The following is a 24195-nucleotide window of genomic DNA, read 5'->3' as shown; positions in this document are numbered from 1 at the left end:
GAGACACTATAGTCAGAGGTGAGGGGTGAACATAACTCTTTCGAACTCAGCCCTGAATGAAGATGAGGGCTGGACCGGATGTCGCAGGATTCGATCCCTGTTCCCGTAGCCCCGAAGCTGCAGTGAAACGCTTCGTCGGGCTCAGAAACGGTAGGTCCTCCTGGGATGTTTCCCGGGCCCCTCCGGCCTCCTCACCAACTGACACAGTCCGCCCACAGCGAAGGCACCTCAACCAACGGCTCCCGCGCCGGCCCTGACCTGACTATCCCTCCACGCCTCCTCCCTAGCCCCACACGGGCTGGGATCCCTGCTCGGCCCCACGCGCCGACTTCAGGCGTCCGCCTGTCGGGTTTCGGGACCCTGAAGCTGCAACTGGGAACCCAGAGCCAACATCCAGGCCCGAGAACTAAAAAAAACACCCGGCTCGCGGCGGAGCGGTCAGGGGGCGGAGCCCCCGAGTTCCGCACTTCCGCTTCCGGCTCCCAGGGACGTCTGCGGCCAGGTTTTGTGTTCAAGCTCCGAGGTTGTGGCGTCGGTACCTTCTAGGAGATTCGAGGTAAGGGGGCCGGGTGGAGGGGCCCGGGGCCGCGGAGAGCTGATGGGTTTGGGCCGCCGAGGTTCCGCAGGACTGCGAGAGTCGAGGTTGGACGCCAGAGAACCCAGGGGCTGGGCCTTCAGGCGACATAAAGGGGCGGAGACGCGATTGCCGGAGGCCCGCGGACCTGGGACACCGGACTTAGGGCCGGGGAGGACTCAAGTTCGACGGTGTGGGGTGGGGGAGGTGAGCGGAAGACCCAGTGACTGGGGAGCTTGGGGACCTGAGAGACATGGAGGCTGACGTTTTAGAGATCTGGGAAACCCCTGAAATCTTGTTTTCGCCGCTTCCCATCCCCTGCCCTGTGTAGCTCCAGCCAGGATGATTGAGGTGGTTTGCAACGATCGTCTGGGGAAGAAGGTCCGCGTTAAATGCAAGTATCCTTTGGCGACCGAGAGGCAGTGGTCCCTGGGGGTGCTTGGCACGAGGCAGACATTCAGTCGGTGTTGTGGGGTGGTTTTAATTAAACCCAGGGGCGGAAGCAGATGGGGTCCTGGCAGAGCGCTTTCAGCCCTGGAATCCCCTCTTCCTTGCCCGACCTTCTTCCATTTTCCTTAACTCCTCTGCGCCCAGCACTGATGACACCATCGGGGACCTTAAGAAGTTGATTGCAGCCCAAACTGGCACCCGTTGGAACAAGATTGTCCTTAAGAAGTGGTGAGTGCAGTGGTAGAGCTGGGGCCAGAAGGTTGGGTTGGGGAAACGCTGCAGGCAGCCCTTTGCTTAGGCAGAGCTTCCTCAGCCTGTCTCTAGGGTGAAGGGCCTCCTGGGCCCCTCTCTGAAAGGTCTTTCTCCCATAGGTACACCATTTTTAAGGACCACGTGTGTCTGGGAGACTGTATCCTTTGTGTGACTTCTTGAAGATGGGTCTGCATACCCGCCCTACTTCAACACCAGAGTCTAAACGACTTACGCACATAAGGTGTTTAATTTAGTATGTGGCACATGGTAAGCATTTAGAAGGAAGAAGTCATGTAATTGTTTTGTTGGGGGAGGGGAGTGGTTGGCTGGTGAATATTTTGACTAGTATTAGAAAACACTGAGTTCAAAATATTTCTTACTGAGCACTGGGTACAGTAAACATTTCTTGCTGCACCTGAGCTTTGGGTAGGAGGCCAGGGTGGAGTGAAACTCAGGCATGTTTGTTGTGCAAAGCACTGGAGCATGAACTGTTTTTATATTTTGGATTCTCCCCAAATCAAAATGGGCCAGTCCAAATTGGCTTTCTTAGCCCTGGGCTGATCTTCATCCTGACCCAGCTGTGAGTTGATGAAAGGAGTGGGGTTGGAGCCCACCATGAGGATTCCTTAACACCTTCACTTCAGATGAAATCCACGATGGGATGAACCTGGAGCTGTATTACCAATAAGACAGAATTCCTTCCTCCTTCTTTGCCCTCCCCTTGCCCTTCCCCACACACTGGTATGGATGCTTGTTTTTAAAAACTCACATTAATAAAAACTTAGATGCTGCTTTAGTGTTGTCATCTTCATGTCATAGCTATCTGATGAAGGGGAGGGTTGGTGCCTGTCTGGTCGTCACTGTACCCTCAGCGCCCATTTGCTCAGTAAGAGTTGTTGACCGAGTCGTGTGGGAAGAGTAAGTTAGCAGAGTGGGAGCCCAGAGCTCTGGGGCTTGCCCTGGGTCTCTAAGGGTCCAGGCTTGGGATTATTGTCACCCTAATAGACCAGGGAGCCTCTGGGTGGGGACAGTAGATGTAGTGGTTAGAAATAGAGGCTCTGGATTCACACAGACCCTGGGTGAAATCCCAGCTCTGCCGCCAACAGCTGAGTGATCCTGAGCAAGTTAGGGTTAACCTCCCTAAGTCTTCATTTCCTTATTCAAAAACTAGAACTAATAGTGTTTACTTCATTGGTGTGTTGTAAAGCGTAGATAACATAAAGTATGCTTAAACATCCACAGTTGCTGGCACTTTCAAAAATAAAAAATGACTGTAGTGGACAGTGGAAGATAGTGTGGCATAGGCTATAAGATTCCAGCCTCAGGAGCCAGACCAACTGGGTACGAATTCTGACTGATCATTAGCAATGAGACTCGAGGAAGTCAACCTCTGATCCTGTTTCCTTCCCTAAAAAGGACACCATGATGGTATTTACATCTCAGTGAGATAATGTAATTAAAAACAGCACACTGCCTGGCACATGGTGCTATTAGCTGTCCTTCGTCTTCCTCCATGTGTGAGTAGACAAGATACCAAACACCTCTGTTCCTCTGTTCACACATCCTGGTGTTAACCTTGGCCCTGTCCACTCCTAGAAGCAGGAGAGGGACCTGGGCCCAGCCTCATTCTGGATCCCCTCCTTGCTCCTTGGAAACCCTCCCCCAGAATCTTGCTCCATCAGTACCCCATCGAAGTTCCACCCAGCCGCTTGCCTTTCTTTCACCACCCGGCTTCTTGGAGGATGGACCTGCCTGCCACATGGGATGCTACTTGTCTGTAGCTCACTGAAGATGGTCTCCCTTTGATCTCCATTAGTGCCTCTCCCCACTCACTTTCCATGGCTCCCTCTTGTCTTTGGGACTCCTTTTCCTCCTGACATGTCAGAAATGTCAGTCTCCTGGTACCCTTGCTCTTCCTACTCTTGCTACGCAGTCTCCCCCATAACTGGCTCTGTTTAAAAACAAAAAATTCTCAATTATATAACTGGCTTAATGAGGTGATTCCTTCTTAATTTCAAATCGGCACAGAAGTGAACAGGCTAAACATGAAAACCCTCTCCATTCTCTTTCCTGAGGTCAGGCCTTTTTCAATGCTTTCATATAAACTTCCATTTTACTTTTAATTTTTAAAAGATTATTATGCTAATGCATGCTTGTTAGAAAAATCCAAGTGCTTGTTATAAACTGTATTTCTTATACCATCCCCACCAGTGGCCATCATGAACATATTTGAGTAAATCCAGAAATTTTCTGAGATAGAATGTATGGTTTTTATACAATTGGGATAATTATACATACTGTAACAGATATTCCTGACTTAAACGTATTCGAGTATTCGTATTCAACATATTCGACTTACATCAGAACAGACTTACAATAGGGTCGTGGGAACGGAACCCCTGTACTCATATATCATTGGCAGCTTGCTTTTTTTATGCTTTATCTTTGACATCTTTCCATTAATGATCTCATGCTTTTTAATTATTATTTTTATTGATGGTTTTGTTCTTTTACATAAAAGGGCAGTGCAGGGTAACTTCTGCGTGATGCAAGTGTCCTGTATGGATCTGTGGTAGTCACCAACACCATAATTCAAAAGCATCAATTCTTTGGTCTTCCTTATTCATTGTCCAGCTTTCGCATGCATGTGAGGCAATTGAAAATATGGCTTTGGTCAGGTGCACCTTAGTCCTCAAAGTGACATGTTTGCTTTTTAATACTTTAAAAAGGTCTTTTGCAGCAGATTTGCCCAATGCAATATGTCATTTGATTTCTTGACTGCTGCTTTCATGGGCATTGATTATGGATCCAAGTAAAATGAAATCCCTGACAACTTCAATGTTTTCTCTGTTTATCATGATCATGATGTTGCTTATTGGTCTGGTTGTGAGGATTTTTGTTCTGTAACCCATACTGAAGGCTGTAGTCTTTGATCTTCACCAATAAGTGCTTCAAGTCCTCCAAGTCCTCTTCACTTGCAGCAAGCAAGATTGTGACATTTGGTACCGAGAGTGGTTCTAGAGAAAATCTTAGGAATGAGTTTTCTAAATTGGTTCTCAAGTCTGACTAGTCTAGAAGGTGCTGATGACTCTGCTTCCAGTAGTAAAAACGGCACTGCTAATCCACGATGTGAGGTGGCAATATTAATAAACAAAATATCACTAAAAACAGATCAAGTATTGGTGAGGAGCGAGGCTCTAGGTGATCACGTTTGATACTTTTCTACAATTTTGTCAGAGCGAGAAGTATAGGGAAGCTGGTTGGTTGGTCCTACTTTCACTACGCAAAGTAATGAAAGAAAAATGAGCTCAGGGCTTCAGAGTCATAAAAGCACGACATAAAAGATCTCAAAGTTTCCACTTGTGCCCTGAAAGAAAGCCTTATTTCTTGTAGTAATAGAGATAATATTGCTGAAAACCAAACGCAGTCTTATCATAAGAGTGGCTGTAATTACAACACCAACTGAATTCCCAACCTCAAGTGGTGTCTGAAGTTAAAGTGAGGGCATGGATTGGGAAGAAATGGGATCCTGAAACTTGGGATGGGGACATATGAACAGATAATCAGGAAGTTGGGGACACTGAACCCCTGAATTCCATTGAATCACTCCTGCCAACAGAACCAGCCCTCTTACTCCCATCTGAAGAGAGTAGTCCATCTTTGTCTGCTAAACCACCCTCCCCAGTAAAACCATTATCGCATCCATCCCCCTTTGATGAGATTAACTCAGCTGTGTCTGAAGAGCCTTTGTCTGAGTCATTGCCTGGGGCAGATGCCTTACGAGACATTGCTAAATGTCCCCAGGACCCACCCCTACCACCAATTTTTGCAGCTTCTGAGTCCAGAGAAGCCTCCAGCCTGACGTCTGACCCAGTCTGACCCACGGACTTGGAACTTGCCAGCCTCTACAACTATGTGAGCCATTTCCTTGAGATAAATCTCTATATATATATTTACATATATATACTTCAGGGGCCCTGGTGGCGCAGTGGTTAAGAGCTCAACTGATAAAAGGTTCTGCAGTTCGAATCTACCAGCTGCTCCTTGGAAATCCTATGGGGCAGTTCTACTCTGTCCTATAGGGTCGCTGTGAGTTGGAATTGCATTGACAGCAGTAGGTTTGGTTTTTTTATATATGCTTCACTGGTTTTGCTTCTCTGGAATACCCAGCTTCGTATGGGTATGGGTTAGCAATTCTGAAACTACCTTTGTGTGTGTGTGTGTGTACACATACATGCTAGGGTTGAACAAATAAGTAAATCTATTATAGATGAGAGCCAGGTTTCTCACTGCTAGAAGTAAAAGTTACAAATAAAATGGGGAAAGGCTGGAATGAACCCTGTGGGACTGGACTAAAATTGGAGGTATCAGTATGAACTCCTGACTGTGTTTAATATGTATACAGACACAGAAACATGGATGTGTGTACGTGTGTGTACATATATATACACACATATATATACATACACACACACACATATTTCCTCTTTTTATCTACTGAGCGGGACCAGAAGCAGTGACACCCCAATAGTGATGAGCATACCTTGCACTCAGATCTTGGTTTCTAAATACCATTCTCCGATAAAAGGAACCAGGGCTTCTGGGAAAAGTGGTTGGCTCCAGGGCTTGGGCAGGGAAAATACAAGATGAGCCTGGAACAATTTGTGGTGCCAGAAAGTAGGAAGTGCCCAAATAAAAAGGATGGGAGCATGTTGAAAGGGCATAGGAACCAAACTGAAAGGACTCCAAATGGCCGAACTTGCAACAAATTAAGCAACAAAGTAATGATAGTATTGGATTATAATCCAAAGAATGAAATATCCTTGAGCCCATTTTAATTAAAAAAAAAAAGTTGCCATTGAGTCAACTCTGACTCATGGTGAACCCATGTGTGCTGCAGTAGAACCATGCTCCATAGTTTTCAATGGCTGATTTTTCAGAAGTAGATTGCCAGGCCTTCCTTCTGAGGTACCTCTTGGTGGACTCAAACCACCAGCTTTTTGGTTGGCAGCCAAGCAGCTAACCGTTTGTACCACCTAGGGACTCCAGTATCAATAAGTAATTGAATAAATAAATGTGGAGAAGGGAGAACTTTTTCTTACAGAAGAATTCCAATAAATAAATGTAGAAGTATAGAGATAAGAAATCACCATTGGAACACCACAGTACTAATTGCCATAGGCAAGATCCACTGATAGATGGTAAAATTAGTGGCTGAAAGTTAAGCAGAAGTAGGATATTTGCATAATCTCGAAGTTTCTCCCTTAAATATTTATTCATTATGAAGAGAAAAACAGTAAGTTTTGATACCTCCTTAAGCAAATGGTCAAAGGTAATATCCTATGTGGTATACAGCCTCTGAGATGACTCCTGATGATCCCCATGTCCTGGTAGTCACACCCTTGTATAATCCCCTCCTCTTGAATGTAGGTGGTGTGATGTGATTTCTGAGATTAGGTTGCAAAGAGACTGTGGCTTCCATCCTGCTTGCTCTCTTGCTTTCTCACTTATTCTTTGACGAAAATCAGCAGCCATGTTGCAAGCTGTCTTATGGAGAGGGCCCCAGCCAACAGCCAGTGAGGAATGTGGCCTTCAGTCCAACTTCCTGTGAGGAACTGGATCTTGCCAACAACCCCATGAGTGAGCTTGGAGCAGATCCTGGCAGAGTCAAGCCTTCAGATGAGACTGCAGCTGCCTCTGCCAACACCTTGATTACAGCTTGTAAGAGACCCTGAGGCAGAAGCATCCTGCTAAACTGTGCCTGGACTGCTGACTGAACAGAAACTGAGATAATAAATGTTCATTCACTGAGTTGTTGAGTGATCTGTTATGCAGCAGTTGATACCTAATACAATCAGTAATACATTTCAAAATCATCTACCACCTGATATGATGCACCAAGAAGGGCACATTGCCTTTAGTATCCTTTCCAATAATGCATAACTCAATTTAATTGTGAGAAATTAGACAAACACATCATGACCATATCAGAATGAGAGACATTCTACTCTTCAGAAGTGTCACAGTCATGAAAGACAAGGAACTGTCACATATTGGAGGAGACTAAGGACACATGACAATGAGAGATTCTGGGACATAAAAAAACATTATTCAAAAACCTGGGGAAATCCAGAAAAAAGTCTGTAGTTTAGCTAATAGTATTGTACCAATGTTGATTTCTTAGTTTTGATAATTATTCTATGGCAGGTTTTCTGAACCTTGGCATTATTGACATTTTGGGCTGGATAATTCTTTGTTGTATGTGGCGGTACTGTGTAGTGTAGGATGTCTAGCCAGCATCTTTGGCCTCTGTTATGGATTGTGTCCCCCAAAAATGTGTGTCAACTTGGCTAGGCCATGATTCCCAGGATTGTGTGATTGTCCACCATTTTGTCATCTGATATGATTATCCTATGTGTTATAAATCCTAACCTCTATGATGTTAATGAGGCAGGATTAGAGGCAGTTATGTTAATGAGGCAGGACTCAATCTACAGGATTAGACTGTATCTTGAGTTAATCTCATTTGAGATATAAAAGAATCAAGCCGAGAGGAGAGGGAACCCATACCTCCAAGAAAGAAGTGCCAGGAGCAGAGTGCTTCCTTTGGATCTGGAGTCCCTGCGCTGAGAAGCTCCTAGACCAGTAGAAGACTGATGACAAGGACCTTCCCTCAGAACTGACAGAGAAAGCCTTTCCCTGGAGCTGGTGCCCTGAATTCAGACTTCTATCCTCCTAGACTGTAAGAGAATAAATTTCTGTTTGTTAAAGTCATCTACTTGTGGTATTTCTGTTACAGCAGCACTAGATAACTAAGAAAATCTCTACCCACTAGATGCCAGTAGCATTCCCCTTCCCCTATTTGTGACAACAAAAATGTCTAAAGACATTGCCAACTGTCTCCTAGGGGGCAAAATTGCCCTGGCTGAGAACTATTTTATTGTTATATAAGATGCTAACAGAAGGGAAAGCTGGGTGAAGAGTGTATGGGAACTCTGTAGTACTAATACAACTCTGCTCTAAATCTAAAATTCTCAAAAATTCTTTTTAAAAAGATTATGCTAGTACATGCTTATAAAAATCCAAATGTCATATTAAAAATTAAGTTCCTTATTTCTTCCTTCACCCCCTTTACTAGTGGCAGTCATTAACATATTTGAATGAATCCAGAAATTTTCTGTGATACAAACCTACAGTTTTCACACAATTGAGATAATTATGCATATTCTAATACTCTACTGTTCAACAACTTTTATGCTTTGTATTTTTGACATCTTTCCATACAAGTAATCTAATAGTAATTCTTTTCAATTGGTATTCTTTATTTCTTTTGCTTTCATCCATACTAGTATAATTGCTGTGCTGTGACTTGCTCTTTTCACCCAGCATCATTTTAACGTCACATCAAACTGATGAGGTATGTATTATTTCTTATCCTCATCTTGCAGATGGGGAAGCTGAAGTGCAGAGGCTAAGTAATCTGCTCAAGGTCATAGCAAGTGGCTTTGAACCCAAGCAGTTTGGGTCCAGAGTGTGCTCTTAACTTTCTACCATATCCTGCCTCTAATTCGTTGTGGACATGTTTCCCTGTGCGTTCATGTTACTGTGCAACATTTTTAAAATGGTTATTATTGGGTACGTGCTATAGATGAACTGTCATTGAACTCTTCTCTTGGTATGTGACTCCTGTATCTCTCTCCAGCCCACGGTTACCCGGAGCTGAGTCTCCAACCACCTCCTCAATGTCCCACGGGCACCGCAGACTCAATTTTAAATTGACTCAAACTGAGCTCGTCATCCTTCCCCCTCCCCCTCCTCACGCCTCCCCCACAAACGTGTTCCCATCCGAGTGGGAATGCCAGCACCCACCAGTCATCCAGGACGATGAAAGATTGAGATTGACAGAGAATGTGATGTTTAAGTAGGTCGCAGAGGAGATGGAAGGTGTTTGGGTCAGTAGCATAGAGAAGTGTTAGCCTTGTACAGAATAAATGGAGACGGGTTAGCTTTGGACATCTGGAGGAAACAGGTGGGACGAGGGAGGATGGAGGAACCAAATTTAGGTTTCTGGATTCTTAGCTACTCCTCACCAAGGCAACTGCGTTGCTATGGCAACAGAAAAGTCAGCACCGCCGATCCCAAGTACCTCGCCGGCTACCGTTATACCCACACCAGCCAAACACCAGACACTTCCGCGTGGGTAGAAAGTGCCTTCGGGAACGGTTTACGAAGGTGGGAATTGCCACTGCGGTAGCCAATCAGTAAGCTGTATCCTGCCCGTGTGGGCTGCGCGGCGAAGGACGCAAAGTAGTGGTCGGGACTTCTTTGGAGCTCGCCTAAGGGCGTTGAGAAAGCCGGCCTTGCGTCTATCCCCCGCCACTTAGGAGCCGAGGGGGCGGGGCTGGGGTGAGGCCGACCGGGGGCGGGGCCCAGGTTAAAAGTGGGAGGAGCCACCCGCCCTCGCTTCTGTCCAATAGGAAGCCAGGAAGCGAGTCCCCGACGGTTGGAGTGTCCAATGAGCGTCGCCTCAAGGCCCGGGTACGGGGGCGCACTGAGCAATCAGCGACGGCGGCGGGCGGGCGCGGGAGACATAGGTGGTGCGGCGTGGGGGGAGCGAGCGCTGCGACAGGAGGGAAGATGGCGGACGAGGAGAAGCTGCCGCCCGGCTGGGAGAAGCGCATGAGCCGCAGCTCAGGTGCCGCGGGGGTCGGGGCTCGGATAGGGCCAAGCGGGCCTATGGAAGCAGGGCTCGAGCTCGCCCATCGGGCGCGGCGCTACCGCCTCTTTCCCGTGGGATCCTGGCTTCTCCGCGTGGTTCCCGGGGAACGGCTCCGGCCCACCCCGTGTGGGCTCTGAGCCTCAGGAGTAGGGAAACTGAGGCACGGCGGGGCCAAGGAGGCCCAGCGCGCAGCGGGGCGGGTGAGGGGCAGGTGAGCACGCACACACCCTGGGCGATGGCCCTGGCCGTGCCCACCGGCTGACACTCCGGGGCCTAATGCAGCTGACGTCCCGTGAGTGGACATCTTTGCACCCCACCGGGCACGGCGGCATCCCTGGGAGATACCCCAACCCCATGCTTAGGGTGTGGCCCGAGGGTGTTTCCCGGCCCAGAGGCCATAACCCCTGGCATCCACATCTAATGCTGAGTCTGCGATGTCCCCGGTTATCCTGCTTGAAGCTGGCCCCTGTGCCCTGGGCTGGATTTAAAGGTTATCCCCAGTAATAGGCCAGGTTTATCTCTGCGCCAGGCGTTTTGCCAAGCATTTTAAGTGTGTTCTTTCCAAGCCACAATTGTGGGAGGGAGATTAGTTATTACCCCCTTTTTGTCGGTGAGGAAACTGAGGCCAGAAAGCTTAAGGAACTCGCCTGAGGTCATTTAGTTCAGGGGATGGGGACTGGGCTCTTGAGCCCCTTGCCCATGGCCACTTCACTGCAAGCTCCTGACGAGCAAACCCAGCTTCCCTGGGTATATGTGGGGGTCATCTCGTTGCCTCAGTGCTTCTAGTAACCTCGGTGATAATTCCTGTTTACTTAGAGTGTTTACTATGGGTCTGGCACTCCGGTGAGCACATCGCATGCATCGTCATCAACTCTCTACATTAACTCCATGAGGTTTGATGTCATTATTCTCTTACTCCCGACTTTTCAGATAAGAAAACTGAGATTCAGGGAGGTAGAGCCCGTTGCCATGATTTTAGAGTCAGTCAATGGCTCAACTGAATTTGTCCTCAGAGCCCATGCTCTTGCCCCCCCTGCTCCTGCCCTGGCCTTTGATGGGCACCTACAGCATAAACCTCATGCTCCGCCCAGCTCTGGGCCCTCATTCTTGCCATTTCTACTCAGATGGACCCTGATAGACTTCCTCAGGGGTGATACCCAGCCCTTAACAGTGCTGGGCCCAAGTGTGTGCCTGGAGCAGAGTAAACAGAAAGGAAACATTACTTGTTACTGCCATTACCAAAGATGGGGAAGGTGAGGCCTCAATTTTGTCGTCTATAAAAGGAGTTAATAGCTATCACACTCTTAATGTGTTCCAGATGCTGTTCTAAGCACTTTACAGATGTAAGCTCATTCAGTGTTTATGACAACTATACAGTCAAGTATTGTTATGTCCATTTTACAGGTGAGAATACTGAGGTCCGTGGAAGGTAGATCACTGAGTAAGTGGCAGGACTGAATTTGAGCCCACATAGGCGGTCTGCCAAGTGCGTACTTCGAATCACTCCCGTCTCCCAGGCTTACTTTGTTCCACTTCCCTGGGTTATTTTCCTCCTTGAAGTTATCAGTGACTGAAGTTATCTCATTTGCTTGTTTAGTGCCTGTCTGCCCCCGCCTAGAATGTTAGCTCCCTAAGGGCAAGTGTTAAAAATGGCATGGTAGGAACATCTGACCTCCTCTAACTTCATGATGGGGAGAGAGAATCACCATCAGCATCAGCCTAAGGCTGATTCCTGTGAGGTGGAGGTCAGACATTCCTCCTCTCTCCACACTTTTTACCAGTTCTGACACCAGCCATCCCTCCCACAGCACTCTTTGCTACTCTGCTGGGTTTGATAGTCTGTTAAAATGGCCAAACAATCCACAGATCATACTCATAGTTATGGAGCGTATTAGGGAAGTTGTTGTTGTTAGGTGCTGTTGAGTCAGTTCCAACTCATAGCAGCCCTGTGTACAACAGAACAAAACAGTGCCTGGTCCTACGCCATCCTCACAGTGATTGCTGTGTTTGAGCCCATTGGCTGTGCTCAGGCAAGTGTTATAAAGCTCTTCAGCTCTGCTAATAATTGCCTGAAGGCACCTTACTCCCGCAGGAAGCCTCCTGCCCAAAAGTGCTTAGCTCTCTCACTCTGTGAGTTCGCACACCCACTGTAACTGCCTTACTCCGTGGGTTGGGAAGCCCACTGCGCCATCTTGCACCAGCCTCCTGGTTCTGTTGCTGCTGTTTCTGTGCTGCCGCTTCTCGCCATCTTGCACTGTCTCCAGTGTTACAGCTCTCTCTCTGTCTTTTGGGTCTAGAAAGTTTTCAGTGCACAGACCCTGGGTCCAAAAGACACACTCTGCCCCCGTCTCTTCTTCTTGGTGGTAGTGAGGTCCCCCCTTTCTGCCTGTGGGATGGCTCATTTTAAGCCTAGCGGAACAGCAAAACTGACTAATCCATTTGTTAGGGTTCCATACATCTTATTTGAATGGTCCCACCCAGTCATTTGGTGGGGGTTACAAGACCACGGCAAGAAAGGCCATATAAAAGCAACCCATCACATTGCAGCAGGGTTATATCCTGCCAGATTGCCCCCAGTGTCCCAGGGCCTGTGGTACCTGGTGGGTGCACAGTGGTTTTGTTGAATGAAGGCGTGTCCTTATCCTAGCCTGTGGTTAGGGCCCCAGGATGGCCTCTGGTTAAGGCTCCAGGGTAGCATCTGTGAGCACAGCCCTAACTGATTTCCCATCTCTCTTCCCCTCCAGGCCGGGTGTACTACTTCAATCACATCACTAATGCCAGCCAGTGGGAGCGGCCCAGCGGCAACAGCAGTGGTGGTGGCAAAAATGGGCAGGGGGAGCCTACCAGGGTCCGCTGCTCACACCTGCTGGTTAAACACAGCCAGTCACGGCGGCCCTCGTCCTGGCGGCAGGAGAAGATCACCCGAACCAAGGAGGAGGCCCTGGAGCTGATCAATGGTGAGCAGGGCTGGGGACAGAGTCTCAGGATGGGGTCCTCCACCTGGGGGGCTAGAGCAAGCCTTGTGGAAATCAGAACGGCCCCTGTGCCGCAGCTTGTCCCTACCATCAGGCACGGTGTTGACAGACACAGAAGAACCTGTGCGTAATGTGAACCTGGCCCACACAGCCACTTCTCCTTTTTCTTTCCCTCTGGCATTTCCTGGGTAAGCCAAGGTAGAGTGGAGGACCTAGCCCTGGAGGCTAGCAGACCTGGGCTCAGGTAGTAGCTGGATCCTGCAAGCTCCATGACCTTGGGGGACTTGGCTTACCTCCCTGAGAGTCACTCTTTTCCTCTGTAAAAAACAGGCATCAGAATATGCCTGTTTCTGAGGGCCATTGTGAAAATTCAGTGAGATGAGGCAGTGCCAGGCATGCAGTAGGCCCTTAGACCGTGGGAGCTGTTGTTAATAGTAGTATCATTAAGCAGGGTTCTGGGTCACAAATGTCGGTGGGTCTGGAGGGAGGTCAGAAAGGTAGCAGGCCAATGGAGTTGTGAGTGAATTCTGACCTGAAGGAGGAGACTCTTTCCTGTCCTGATCTGTGTTTCTCCCACAGTCTAGAGCAGGGGTCCCCAAACTTTTTCTTAAAAAGCCAAATGGTAAATATTTTAGGTTTTATAGGCCATATGGTCTCTGTCACAACTACTCAGCTTTGCTGTTATAGCACAAAGGCAGCCATAGACAATATGGAGACAAATGGGCAGGGCTATGTTCCAATAAAACTTTATTTACAAAAAACAGGCAGAATTTGGCCCATGGGCCATAGTTTGTAGAACCCTGGTCTAGAGCTGTTTAGTATGACTGCCTCTACCTACACATGACTATTTCAATTTAAATTAATTAAAATCAAATAATACTAAAAATTCAGTTCCTGAGTCTCCCTAGCCACCCTCATGACCAGCATGGATATAAAATACTTCATCGTTGCAGGAAGTGCTGTTGGAAACTGCTGGTCTGGATCTCCTGTCGTTTAATCATCCACTCACCCTCTCCTACCAGGGACCCTAGAGCTTTCCTGGGCTGCTCCTACTCCACACAACCAGTTTCTCACCCACACACAGACAGCCTGGGTTCTGATCTGGCTCTGCAGGTCCTGGCTGTGTGACTCTGAGCAAGTTGCTTTACATCTCTGAGCCTCAATCTTTTTCACCTGTAAAATGAGCGTAATAATAATAGGACCCATCTCATAGGGTTATTGTGAGGTCTCTGAGCTAATATAATAAAGCATGAATGGCAGCATTTGGTGTCTAGTAAATGTTCTATAATTACTAGCAGTCATTGTCATTGTTATTGTTATTGGTGTTATTATTAGCACAACCTGGCAAAGACTGCAGCCTCTGTCAGTTGTGGCTGTTGTTTTCCCGTCACTTCATTTGGTCCAATACATGGCCTGTAGGATATTTCTCACATGCATGCACACACACACGCACACACACACATCATATTGTGTCTGGTGCAGTGTACGGCGCCTGTTGGTTTCATATGCATAAGCATTGTAGAGAGTAGCCTGGTTCTTGGATGAAACCTTAAAGTCAGATTAAAGAGCTCAATGCCTGAGCTCTGTGAGGGCAGGGACCAGATCTGTCCCCCACTGTATTCCCACCACTCAGCACCTGGCCTGGAGTCACCTCTCAAAATACTGTTACATGAACTAATAGGAAGCAGGAGGGATTCCTGGCCGAGGAAAGCGCAGAAGTAAAGCCCTGGGTGGGGCTAGGATGTCTCCAGGGATCTGGGGGAGGCCTTGGTAGGGGTTAGACTTCGGGGGCAGGTCCTGGCCAGGTTGGGGAGGGCCCTGTATGAGGAGAGGAGTTGGGGTCATTTCCTGGGAGTGTGACCAGGAGAAGGGCCCAGCAGTACTGTGTCTCCAGGAAGGAGAACTCTGGCTGGAATGTGAAACTGGAAGGCCTAGAGCCCAGGCTGGCTGGGTCAGCCGCTGAGCGACACAGGTCTCATTGCCCCTGGGGGAGAGGAGGAAGCAGGTGGAGAAAGCCCAAAGAGAATGACAAGATGACCTTGGGGGTCCTCCCAGCTCTGGTGGTCCATATTCTGAAGCTTCTGGACCTGTACATGTGAGCAGAAGGTCACACATGAGCATTTGGAGATTGAGTGGCAGGAGGTACCATCACCAGTAAAGGGGATGCAGGAAGAAGCCCAGCCTGCGAGGGGCTCATTAATCTGAGGGGCCTGAGGAAGATGCTGGGGAGGCAGCTGAGGAGAGGTCCTGGGCTGGAGACAGAAACATTTGGGATAATCCTGGTGAGAGGTGATGGAAGACTGGGGACGGAGAGGAGGGGACAGAGTGAGCGTGGCTTGGAAGGAAAGCTGTCAGGCTATGGGACTGCCAGGAAGTGGCAGGTGAGGGTGTCTCCCTCATCTCTAGGGCTGACACTACAGTGGGGACCTGGGGGTTCTTAGAGAGGACTGGGGACATGGCCAGCAAGCATTTGGGCCCTCAGGCCTGAGCTTGAGTAGATGCAGACTCAGGAGTGTTAGCAGGAGTTGAAGACGTGCCTTCCTGTGCTGGGGACCCCATGGAAGCCGTGACAGAAATTGCAGCTAGAGGTGATATGACAAACTGGGATGGAGGCTGTGGGAATGAGGAGGGGAGCAGATTCTAGAGCAATTTAGGAGGCAGAATCAAGAGGGCTTGGGATTAAGTGGGCAGGGGTGCGGGTGTTTAGGAGAGGGTGGACAAGGTCAGATCACCCAGCTGGCTTCTGGTGGCCGCTGTGTGACCTCAAGCAAGTATCTTTGTCTTTCAGAGCCTCAGTTGCCCCATCTGTAAGATGGGGACAGGGTGGCCATGAAGACACGGGGGAGGCACAGAGCAGAATGCTCAGCAGGGTGATGGGCACAGTGTCTGGCACTTGCTGTCTGTATGGCAGAGCCTTGTCCCATGCCCAGTCACTCAGGACAAGATGGAAGCTCAAGGGCAGCCCTGGCTGCGTCCCCTTCGCCCAGGGGAAAAGCTCTAGGCAGGGATGGAGGAGGCCTGGCGGGCTCAGCATGCAGACCCTCCAATGACCTTGTGCCTATGACCTCTCCTGGCCACAGCATTTTCCTGCCTGAGATGGGCCAGGGCAGGCCCCCATTGAGGGCTGTGCGAGGGCACAGAGAGATGGCCCCTAGCCATGTGTGCACTTGGTACCCAGTACTCGCGTGCAGATGTCAGCGAGCTTTGGGCCTCTGGGCCTTGTTTTCACTTCCATGGAAATGGATGTTCCCCCATCCTGGACTTGTTCCAGGTGCTCAGGAGATGGTGGTTTGGGCAGCGCACTCCCCAGCTGACAGCTTGAGCCTGAAGCTCATCATTATCCATTTAGATATGGCTCCCCCTTTGCCCCGAGGGGACAGACTGCCCGCAGCGAGAACCAGCACCTCCACATTTTCTGCTGAGGCTCCTTTTCCTGACCACGCTTTCTCTGCAGCTGCTGGGCTGCAGCCAGAGGCTGTCAGGGATCCGAGGACCAGCTGGGTGTCATTGCCAGTGTCCTTGTCTAAGGAGGCCAGGCTATGGAGAAGCCCTCCCCCACCTGCTCCTCCCTCCAACCTCCACCCCCTACCTTCACATGTCTAGGGCATGAGGACCAATGACCTCCTTTGGTCTGCTGTCCCCCGGGGTTGGTGGTACCCTCCCAGCCTGCTGGCCTCCAGGCTGGGTCTCTGGTCTCTCTGGGCCCCTCCTGCTGGGCCTGAGGCTTCTGGGACCACAGATCTAATCTTGTCACCTCTTTCCTGACCAGGCCCCTTCCCCTGTGATGCCTGGGTGGCTTTAGGCTGGAAGTAGCTGTGTTGATTTGCTGTGCAGGGCAGGGAGTTTGTCCATAAACCTTTATAGAGTCAGGACCCACCCTGCTTGCTCACTCACTCACCTCTGAAGTCAGCGTGGACTGCCCACTGACAACCAGTGTCTGGGAAGGGCCTGCTGTGCACTGGGCACTGTTCCGAGTAGTAACTCCTTGAATCCTCACAACGGCCCTCCAAGGTGGAAGCTGTTACCACCCCATCTTACAGGCTCGGCAAGTGAGGCTCCAAGATGCAAAGTCACTTACCAGGGTCTCAGAGCACAGGAGTGGTACAGGTGTGCTTTGAACCCAGCAGTTGGAGTCCAGAGTCTGCCCCCTTAGCCCTTCAGCCCTCCTCAGCCTTGGGGATGCACTGTGGACAGGCTGGTTTGTGATCTGCCAGCAAAGACAGACGCTGCTGTGGAATTTCCCAAAGCAGGCAGAGGTCCCCACTCCCATCTGGGAACCCTTGAGAGACTGTATGGTTCCTGACCAGGTGAGGGTGATGGGTCCCACCTGAGCGAAGGGTGTTGGTGCAGTCAGGCAAAGCCGGGCATTGCTCTGGAAAGGACTAGGAGGCATTTCCTCTCTCTTCTCCTCCTTAGTGTTGGGACTTAAGGGTCACATAGAAAACGCGTGAGATACTAGGATTTCTGCCTGAAGACTGGCTATGGAGTCCCTCCCAGGCTGGCTCCCTCCTTCCCTGTGGCCTGTTTCTGTCTCATTCATTCATTAATCCCTTAAACATTGGTGAACACCTGTTTTGTGCACAGCCCTGGGTGCTGGGTGCTGCACTGAACAAAGCCGACTCAGCCCTGCCCTTGCTGTGTGAGGCCAGTGACAGACACGCAGACGGCACAGTGGTAGATGTGGCGCCCACGGAGAGGGCGTTTTCACAGCTGGGGTCTTAGGGAAGGCTCTGGGTGAGACCAGAGGCCAGCAGGCCAGTGCCAGGCAGGAAGAGAGGCTTAAGAAGGGGCCTTGGGGTGGGACTGGGAGGGATGGAAATGCAGGGGAGGGCTAGAGAGTGAGCTGAGGGGACGCACAGGGGTCTGGCGGTAGAAGTGAGTGTTCCTTTGCATCTTGGAGGGCAGCCTTTAGGGGAGGGAACCCAGGAGGAGGCATTTTTTTAAAAGATCATTTCAGGCTCCCCACCAAAGAAGACTTCTGAGACCTGGCTGGTCAGAAGAAGGGCTGGGTGATGTGAACTGTGTGGGGACAAATGCTTGGCTTTTCGTCCGTTTTTAGGTTGATGTCACTTGCACCCACTCTGTGTATGTGTGTGACTCTTGGGCAAGCTGCCTGTTCTCAGGACGCCTGCACCCACATCCCAGGCATCTGGAGAACACTGCTCAGTCATGTGTATACAGGGCTCAGGGCTGGGCCTGGCTCCACTGGTGCTCCGTGCGTGGAGATTGTCCTGATCCCAGAGGCAGGCAGGTACGCCTAGGGGCACCGTGCAGTCAGGACTCCCTGGCTGTGTGGGCGAGGCCGAGGGGACCATCAGAAGTCCAGGGAGGCGAGGAGCAGGCGGAGTATCCCAATGACGTCCAGTTCAGGTTGGAATCACCAGTGGGTGCGTCTGACACAAGGAGACCACCAGCAGCCCAGGGGGTGGTCCAACCAGTGGAGGCATTGCAGGCAGAAGCCACTGCAGTGTGCCATCCACAGTGACGGCCAGACGGGACTGAGAGAAGGAGGGGGCAGCGTCACTGCTGGGACATGCAGTCTACATGGAAGGGAGAGTGGTGACAGCAAGTCGCGTTTGTCAAGGTCTCATTCTGTGCCAGGTACCGTGCTGCTGACAGACATCTGGTGGGCGTGTCACAGGGACCTGCTGGCAGGTGACTAATGGTCAGGCAGAGAAGCAAAGGGATGGTCAGACAGGCAGCAGTGATGGGGACACAGGTTGGGTGCGGGCGATGGGTCCTGCATCCTGGCAACATGTGGATCAGATACCAGGATGGTATCTGATGGTAGCCAAGTGGGAGTGATAGGCGAGCTCTCACAGTCGTGCCATTTCGGCCATGGGCCCAGGCCGATGGATTATGGTGGCATTTAGGTCACAGGAGTATTAGACCAATGTGTCCCGTTGAGGTTTGGATCAGACCAGTGTCAGACAGAGACCCCCAGCTGTATGTCTGCCAAAGCACCCTCCCACCCAGGTCTAGCACCATTGAGACGAGAGTAAGCAGTGGTATGCCATTGTGGCACTCAGACGGGTACCAGGCGGGTGAGTGGATGACATTTCCCCTGGACATGTCAAACAGGCAGGTGTGTCGGGGCCTTGTTCAGGTCAGACAGGAGCAACAGGTGGAAGTGCCACAATGATGTGAAGAGACCCACAGGCTGGCGTGCCAGGGTGACCCTCGCATCTGGAGAGAAGTAACATGATGTGGGTTGGTGTCCCCTTGCTCAGCTAGATGTGCCAGGCAGGTGTGTGGCCTCCCAGACAGGCACAGGAGAATACCCTGAGGGTTGCCATGCAAGCAGCAGGCCGGTGGGGAAAGCTGTGAGGAGCCTCTGCCCACTGTGAGGCTCTTCCCTCGGCCCTTGGTGGCTGCAGCACTGGGCCAGGAGCTCTGGAGCCCCGCTCAGTGGCTGCATCTGTGGGTACGGGTTGGAGACTGGCAGGGACAACCAGTCTCCTTTTTGTGCCAGAGCGGGGGTTGGGGGGGAGGGTGGGCACTTAGGGAAGGACAGACCCTGGCTCTCGGAGCCCCTGCCCACCTCAGGGGCTGCTGGACTCAGGATAGTGGCTTGCAGCAACCCCCAACCCAACACACAACACATATCCCTCACATGAGATGCGAGAATGCTGTCTTTCTCTCTCTCACACACACACACAGTACAGGAATGCCGTCACACACACACACACCCCTCACACACGATGCAGGAATGCTGTCTCACACACACACACACACACACACACACACCTCACACACGATGCAGGAATGCTGTCTCACACACACACACCTCACACAAGATGCAGGAATGCTGTCTTACACACACACACACCCCTCACACAAGATGCAGGAATGCCATCTCACGCCCTCTGCTGGGGAGCCCTTTTCCTCACAGTCATCCTTTACCTTCCTCCCATCAGCCCTCACCTCCCTCCCCCTCCAGGGAGAACCCTTACCTGAAAGGGATGGTTTGGGCTGGACAGAGAGCGAGTCTAGTGCTGGGCGAGTGCTTCCTCTGTTGGGGATCTGGGAGAAGAGCCGTGCCTGGCTGCCTCTGGGAATGAAGTGTTGTTCCTTCCAGAGCATTGCCTGGACCACCTCAGAGTTTTCTCATGACACCCCCGTGAGCAACTGGGTGTTCCTCCCACTTTCAACAGCTGGGACAACTGAGGCTGAGGACTCAGCCAGTCCTGTGGCCAAGCTGGATTTTAGCCCTGGCCTCCTGCCTTTCTCCTAGATCCCCTCTAGAAAACGCCCTCACCTGCCCTTGGGCGCCCTGGGTCCCCGCCCTCTGCGGTGGGTTCCAGCCTCCTTCTTCCACTTCTCCCATGTCCCGGCCTGCTCTCCTCCCTGTCCTGGTCTGGTAGATTCTCTCTCAAAGTGTGTGTGTGTTGGGGAGTGGGAGGAGGTCATGTTACAATTATGCATGTGTGCACACGCGTGTGTGTGTTAGAGCGATAAAGGGGTGGGGGTTGTGAGACTGTGTGGCTGTCAAGGTCGAGCGCGGGGTGGTGGCGCGTGTGGATGGATGGCAGGTGTGTGTTATGGGTGCGTGCCTGGTGAGGGCACCTCTTCATGGACGTGCGTAACTCTAGGTGTGATGTGTGGTTGTGCCCACATGTACAGGGAGAAGGTGTTTGTGGATGTGCATTAGCACGTTTGGGAAGACCGTGTGTGCACATGCGTGTGGGTGCCGTGTGTCTGGGGAGCTGTAGGAGCGGGTGTAAGTGCGTGTGTGTGGCGTGTGAGTGTGCACACACATGCACACAGACGCATATACAGTCAGGCTGGGGGGTGGAGGTGCATAGCTCATTTCTGAAAGTGCCACCTTTCCCTCTGGCGCCCTCCATCCCATCTGGATCCCACCCCTGCCTGGCCCCTGATGTGTTCTCTTGTGTCTGCAGGCTACATCCAGAAGATCAAGTCGGGAGAGGAAGACTTTGAATCTCTGGCCTCCCAGTTCAGCGACTGCAGCTCCGCCAAGGCCAGGGGAGACCTGGGTGCCTTCAGCAGAGGTGTGCAAGGAATGGGTACCGCCAGCCCCTGGGGGACCCCAACCACCCTCTGCCCACCAGTGGGGCCCTCCGTGGGAGTAGAGGTTGGGGGAGGCAGGGCTTCTAGAAAGTTGGTACCTGTCTTCTGGGTCCACCAGGTGGCAGCAGTCCCTTCCTCCAGGCTTCAGAGACTGCCCTGCTTGGGTGGGGGTGGTCCACACTGGGGCCACTGGGGAGAGGGGTGCAGAGCCTTCTCCCTGGGGTCATTCCTTCCTGGTGGTGTTGGTCTGTGTCTGCACACTTGTCCCCATTACAGGCCCATCAAGGCAGGTTTTGTCATTTGCCTCTCCTCCTGTTGGAGCTATGAGGCCGGGCCCTGAGAGGCCCAGGGCATGTCTCCCAGGATCTGCCTCCCCCTGACCGCTCAGGTGGGGCACCCAGGGGTGAGGGGTGGGAGGGCCAGATCAGAGCCCCAACCATAGGCCTATCTGGGGCAGCGGGTGGGGGCAGAGGTACCAGGCCTCCTTCTCTTCTTCCCTCCATCCCTGGAGCCTATGATGCATCCAGGCAGGGACCCAAGATTGGGTGCAGGGCCCTCAAGTGGGAGCCGGCCAGGGACCATGGGCTACCGCTGAGGAGGCAGGCGTGACAGATGATCTGGCAGGGGCTGGGAACCAGGCCGGGGAGACGAGTTCATCACCCAAATGTGTCTTTAAACAAGGCAGCAGCAGCTGCAGTGGCAGCTCTGCATGCCATCCGTCACACTAGCCAAGGCTTCCCAGGGCCTCCTTAATGGCCCTGCTGCCCCTGCCTGGGCCGCAGCTCAGCACCACCGACAGGGCCATAAACCGAGTGACAGATGAGCCTGAGGCTCGGCACTTGCGCGAGCCCCATCTGCTCCCTCTGTCCTCCCTGCCTGCCCTGGCCACGGCCTGCCCTGCCCCCACCCACCGTCCCTCACGGTTCCCCCAGGCCAGATGCAGAAGCCATTCGAAGACGCCTCATTTGCGCTGCGGACAGGGGAGATGAGCGGGCCCGTGTTCACGGATTCCGGCATCCACATCATCCTCCGCACCGAGTGAGGCTGAGGGCAGCCCAGGCCTGGCCCGCAGGGCGGGCAGGGTGCTGGCCCACCTGGCTCTCCTGCCCTGCTCAAGTCACATAGTATTTATTGTTCCCAAAATGGCTTGGAGGGGGCTCTTTAAGACCAAGGGCTCTGGGGCCCCTGTCTACTCCCTGTTGGGGTGGTCCCTGCTAGACTCCCCTCCCTTGCATCTTAAGGAATTGACTTCAGAAGGGCCGCGGGGAGGTTGGGGTGGGGGAGGGGGGCTCCCAGACGCAAGGGCAGGCAATGACCTGTCCCAAAGAGGAGGCCTAGTCAGGTGGGCCGCCCCTGGCGCCCCCTCCCCCCAGGTCCAGGAGGGGACAGGAGGGCCTGGAGTGGTTGTGTCTATTACGCCATGTTCCTCTATTCAGTTACAAAAAGCAAACCCTTGACTTGGGGGCTCAGGGTGGCCTGGCCATGGGGCCCCCTCTGAGGGGCAGTGCAGCACCCTCCCCCACCCTATATTAAACCTTGGAACCACTACTGTGCTGCCCTGTGTCTCATTTCTGCCCTGGTGAGGGTGAGGTATGAGGGGCATTGTGGGGTTGGGGGTGTGACATCTGCCATCAACCCAAGTGTCCAAGCTATAGTTTCCTCCCCTGGGAAGTGGCTCCTCCATCCTGGGTCTGGGAACATCCTAACAGAAATTCTTCCCAGCTGCCAGACTCTTAGGAAGGTGGGGCCCCATTCAGCCCCAGTGGTGCTCAAATGTGGGCGTGTCAAGCCATCCCCAGAGTGCATTTCAAGAATGCAGGGCCCGGGCCCCTTCCCTCAGTCTCAGATGGAGCAGGTCACTGGTGGAGCCAGGAATCTGCGGGAAGTCCTGGGAGAGCCAGGTTGAGACCCTGTGCCCTGGGTGCTCCTCTGCACAAGCACCCCCTTCACTCACAGGCTGCTCTCCAATTAGAAGGAATCATGCCCAGCACCCTGGGGCCTGCTCCCACCACCGCAGGTGGTTCTTAGGTCCAGCTGCCAGACCTAGCATCCTCCATGGATGCCGTTACCATGGCAGCAGGGGGGGGCCCAGGCTGAAGGGGAGGGGTGCCACCTCCCAGGCACCTCTGAGAGCAGGGCTCTTGCCCAGGCCTCTTTGGGGAAGGAGGCCTTGTATAGGGAGTATAGGGGTGGGGGGTGTCCAGGAGCAGAGGGGATGCTGGGCGTAGGGGTGTGTGTGCTGATGATGTGGACCTTACTCTCGGCTCCTCCGTCTTTCTGGGGGCCCCTACCAGGGTAGGTGGCTGAGAGGTGACCCACCAGCCCATCAACCCCCCCACCCACCACAGCCGCCCATGTGCCAGGGTCTGGGCTGGGGCCTGGGAGTTAAATCAAGCAGTGTCGGGGCGTCGGTCTGTTGGAGATGGTTATGCTTGCTCAGCGCCCCCTCCTGGATGCAGACCAGCCCAGATCACGGGATGTTGGGCTGGCTGGGCTTGGGGATCTGAACAAAATAAAGCCCTGCCCAGTGCGACCCCAAGGGAGGCCTCCCCAGGGCTGAGTTTCCACCACCTCATAAACAATCACCTTGCCCGATCCCATGTGGCGGACTTCTGTAGCAATCATTCGCTCTGCCTGCCAGGCTGTTTGTCATTAGGAAGGTTTAATGAATTTCCTCTCAGCTCTGGTGGGTGGGAAGAACTGGCGGGTTGGCTCTACCTCCAGGCAGAATGTTCTTCTCCCATTGCCTGTGGGGCCAGGAGGCAGACAGCAGCCCTGCCTTTTGCACCAGTAGTTCTCTGGGGCTGGGGAAGCGATCCCATGCCTCCTGGTACTGTGGGGCCTCTGAGAAGGATCAGAAATGAGTGGTCGGAGGAGAAGGGTCACCAGAAAATGGGCCTGGTCCCCCACTCTCAACATGCAGGGCCCAGGGAAGGATGGCTCAGGGGCTTCCCCATGTCTGAGATGCTGTGTGTTGTGTGACCGTGTGACCAGCTCTGTCTGTGGGTGTCTGTGACTGCATGTGGTTGTCTCCAGGTATGTGTCCTTTGTGGCACTGGGGGTGCCGTCATAGTGCGGCTGCCCTTGTGGCTCCCCTTTCCTTGTATATCCCTTGTATATCTGCACACTGGCCAAAATATTAATAAGAAAGAAAATTGCTGTTAGATAAACATGCCCCCAGAGCCCACTCAGTG

The 24195-nt window shown here is 52.1% G+C and overlaps 2 protein-coding genes across 2 annotated transcripts; both read left to right on the top strand.

Moving 5' to 3' along the window:
- Positions 1 to 458: 458 nt before the first annotated feature.
- Positions 459 to 2072, top strand: UBL5 (ubiquitin like 5). Its single transcript, XM_023733212.1, has 5 exons — positions 459 to 556; positions 906 to 972; positions 1169 to 1252; positions 1396 to 1433; positions 1921 to 2072. The coding sequence occupies exons 2-5, from the start codon at positions 917 to 919 to the stop codon at positions 1962 to 1964; spliced, it is 222 nt and encodes a 73-aa protein (XP_023588980.1). The 5' UTR covers positions 459 to 556; positions 906 to 916; the 3' UTR covers positions 1965 to 2072.
- A 7708-nt stretch (positions 2073 to 9780) lies between these two features.
- PIN1 (peptidylprolyl cis/trans isomerase, NIMA-interacting 1) lies at positions 9781 to 22542 on the top strand. The gene is made up of 4 exons (XM_004378369.2): positions 9781 to 9971; positions 12740 to 12952; positions 20872 to 20982; positions 21934 to 22542. Exons 1-4 carry the CDS (start codon positions 9914 to 9916, stop codon positions 22041 to 22043), a joined length of 492 nt encoding a protein of 163 aa, XP_004378426.1. The 5' UTR covers positions 9781 to 9913; the 3' UTR covers positions 22044 to 22542.
- The last annotated feature ends 1653 nt before the right edge of the window (positions 22543 to 24195 follow it).

The sequence above is a fragment of the Trichechus manatus genome, unplaced genomic scaffold (genome assembly GCF_000243295.1).
Source record: "Trichechus manatus latirostris isolate Lorelei unplaced genomic scaffold, TriManLat1.0 scaffold00057, whole genome shotgun sequence".
NCBI lineage: Eukaryota > Metazoa > Chordata > Mammalia > Sirenia > Trichechidae > Trichechus > Trichechus manatus.
This window is presented reverse-complemented; position numbering and strand designations above follow the sequence as displayed.

Excerpts from the sequence above, each read along its gene's own strand:
- UBL5 (XM_023733212.1), top strand. The coding sequence starts at position 917 with ATGATTGAGGTGGTTTGCAACGATCGTCTGGGGAAGAAGGTCCGCGTT. Across the intron at positions 973-1,168 it reads AAGGTCCGCGTTAAATGCAA|CACTGATGACACCATCGGGG; the intron begins GTATCCTTTGGC and ends CTCTGCGCCCAG. Across the intron at positions 1,434-1,920 it reads CCACGTGTGTCTGGGAGACT|ATGAAATCCACGATGGGATG; the intron begins GTATCCTTTGTG and ends CCTTCACTTCAG.
- PIN1 (XM_004378369.2), top strand. The coding sequence starts at position 9,914 with ATGGCGGACGAGGAGAAGCTGCCGCCCGGCTGGGAGAAGCGCATGAGC. Across the intron at positions 12,953-20,871 it reads GGCCCTGGAGCTGATCAATG|GCTACATCCAGAAGATCAAG; the intron begins GTGAGCAGGGCT and ends TTGTGTCTGCAG. Across the intron at positions 20,983-21,933 it reads CCTGGGTGCCTTCAGCAGAG|GCCAGATGCAGAAGCCATTC; the intron begins GTGTGCAAGGAA and ends CGGTTCCCCCAG.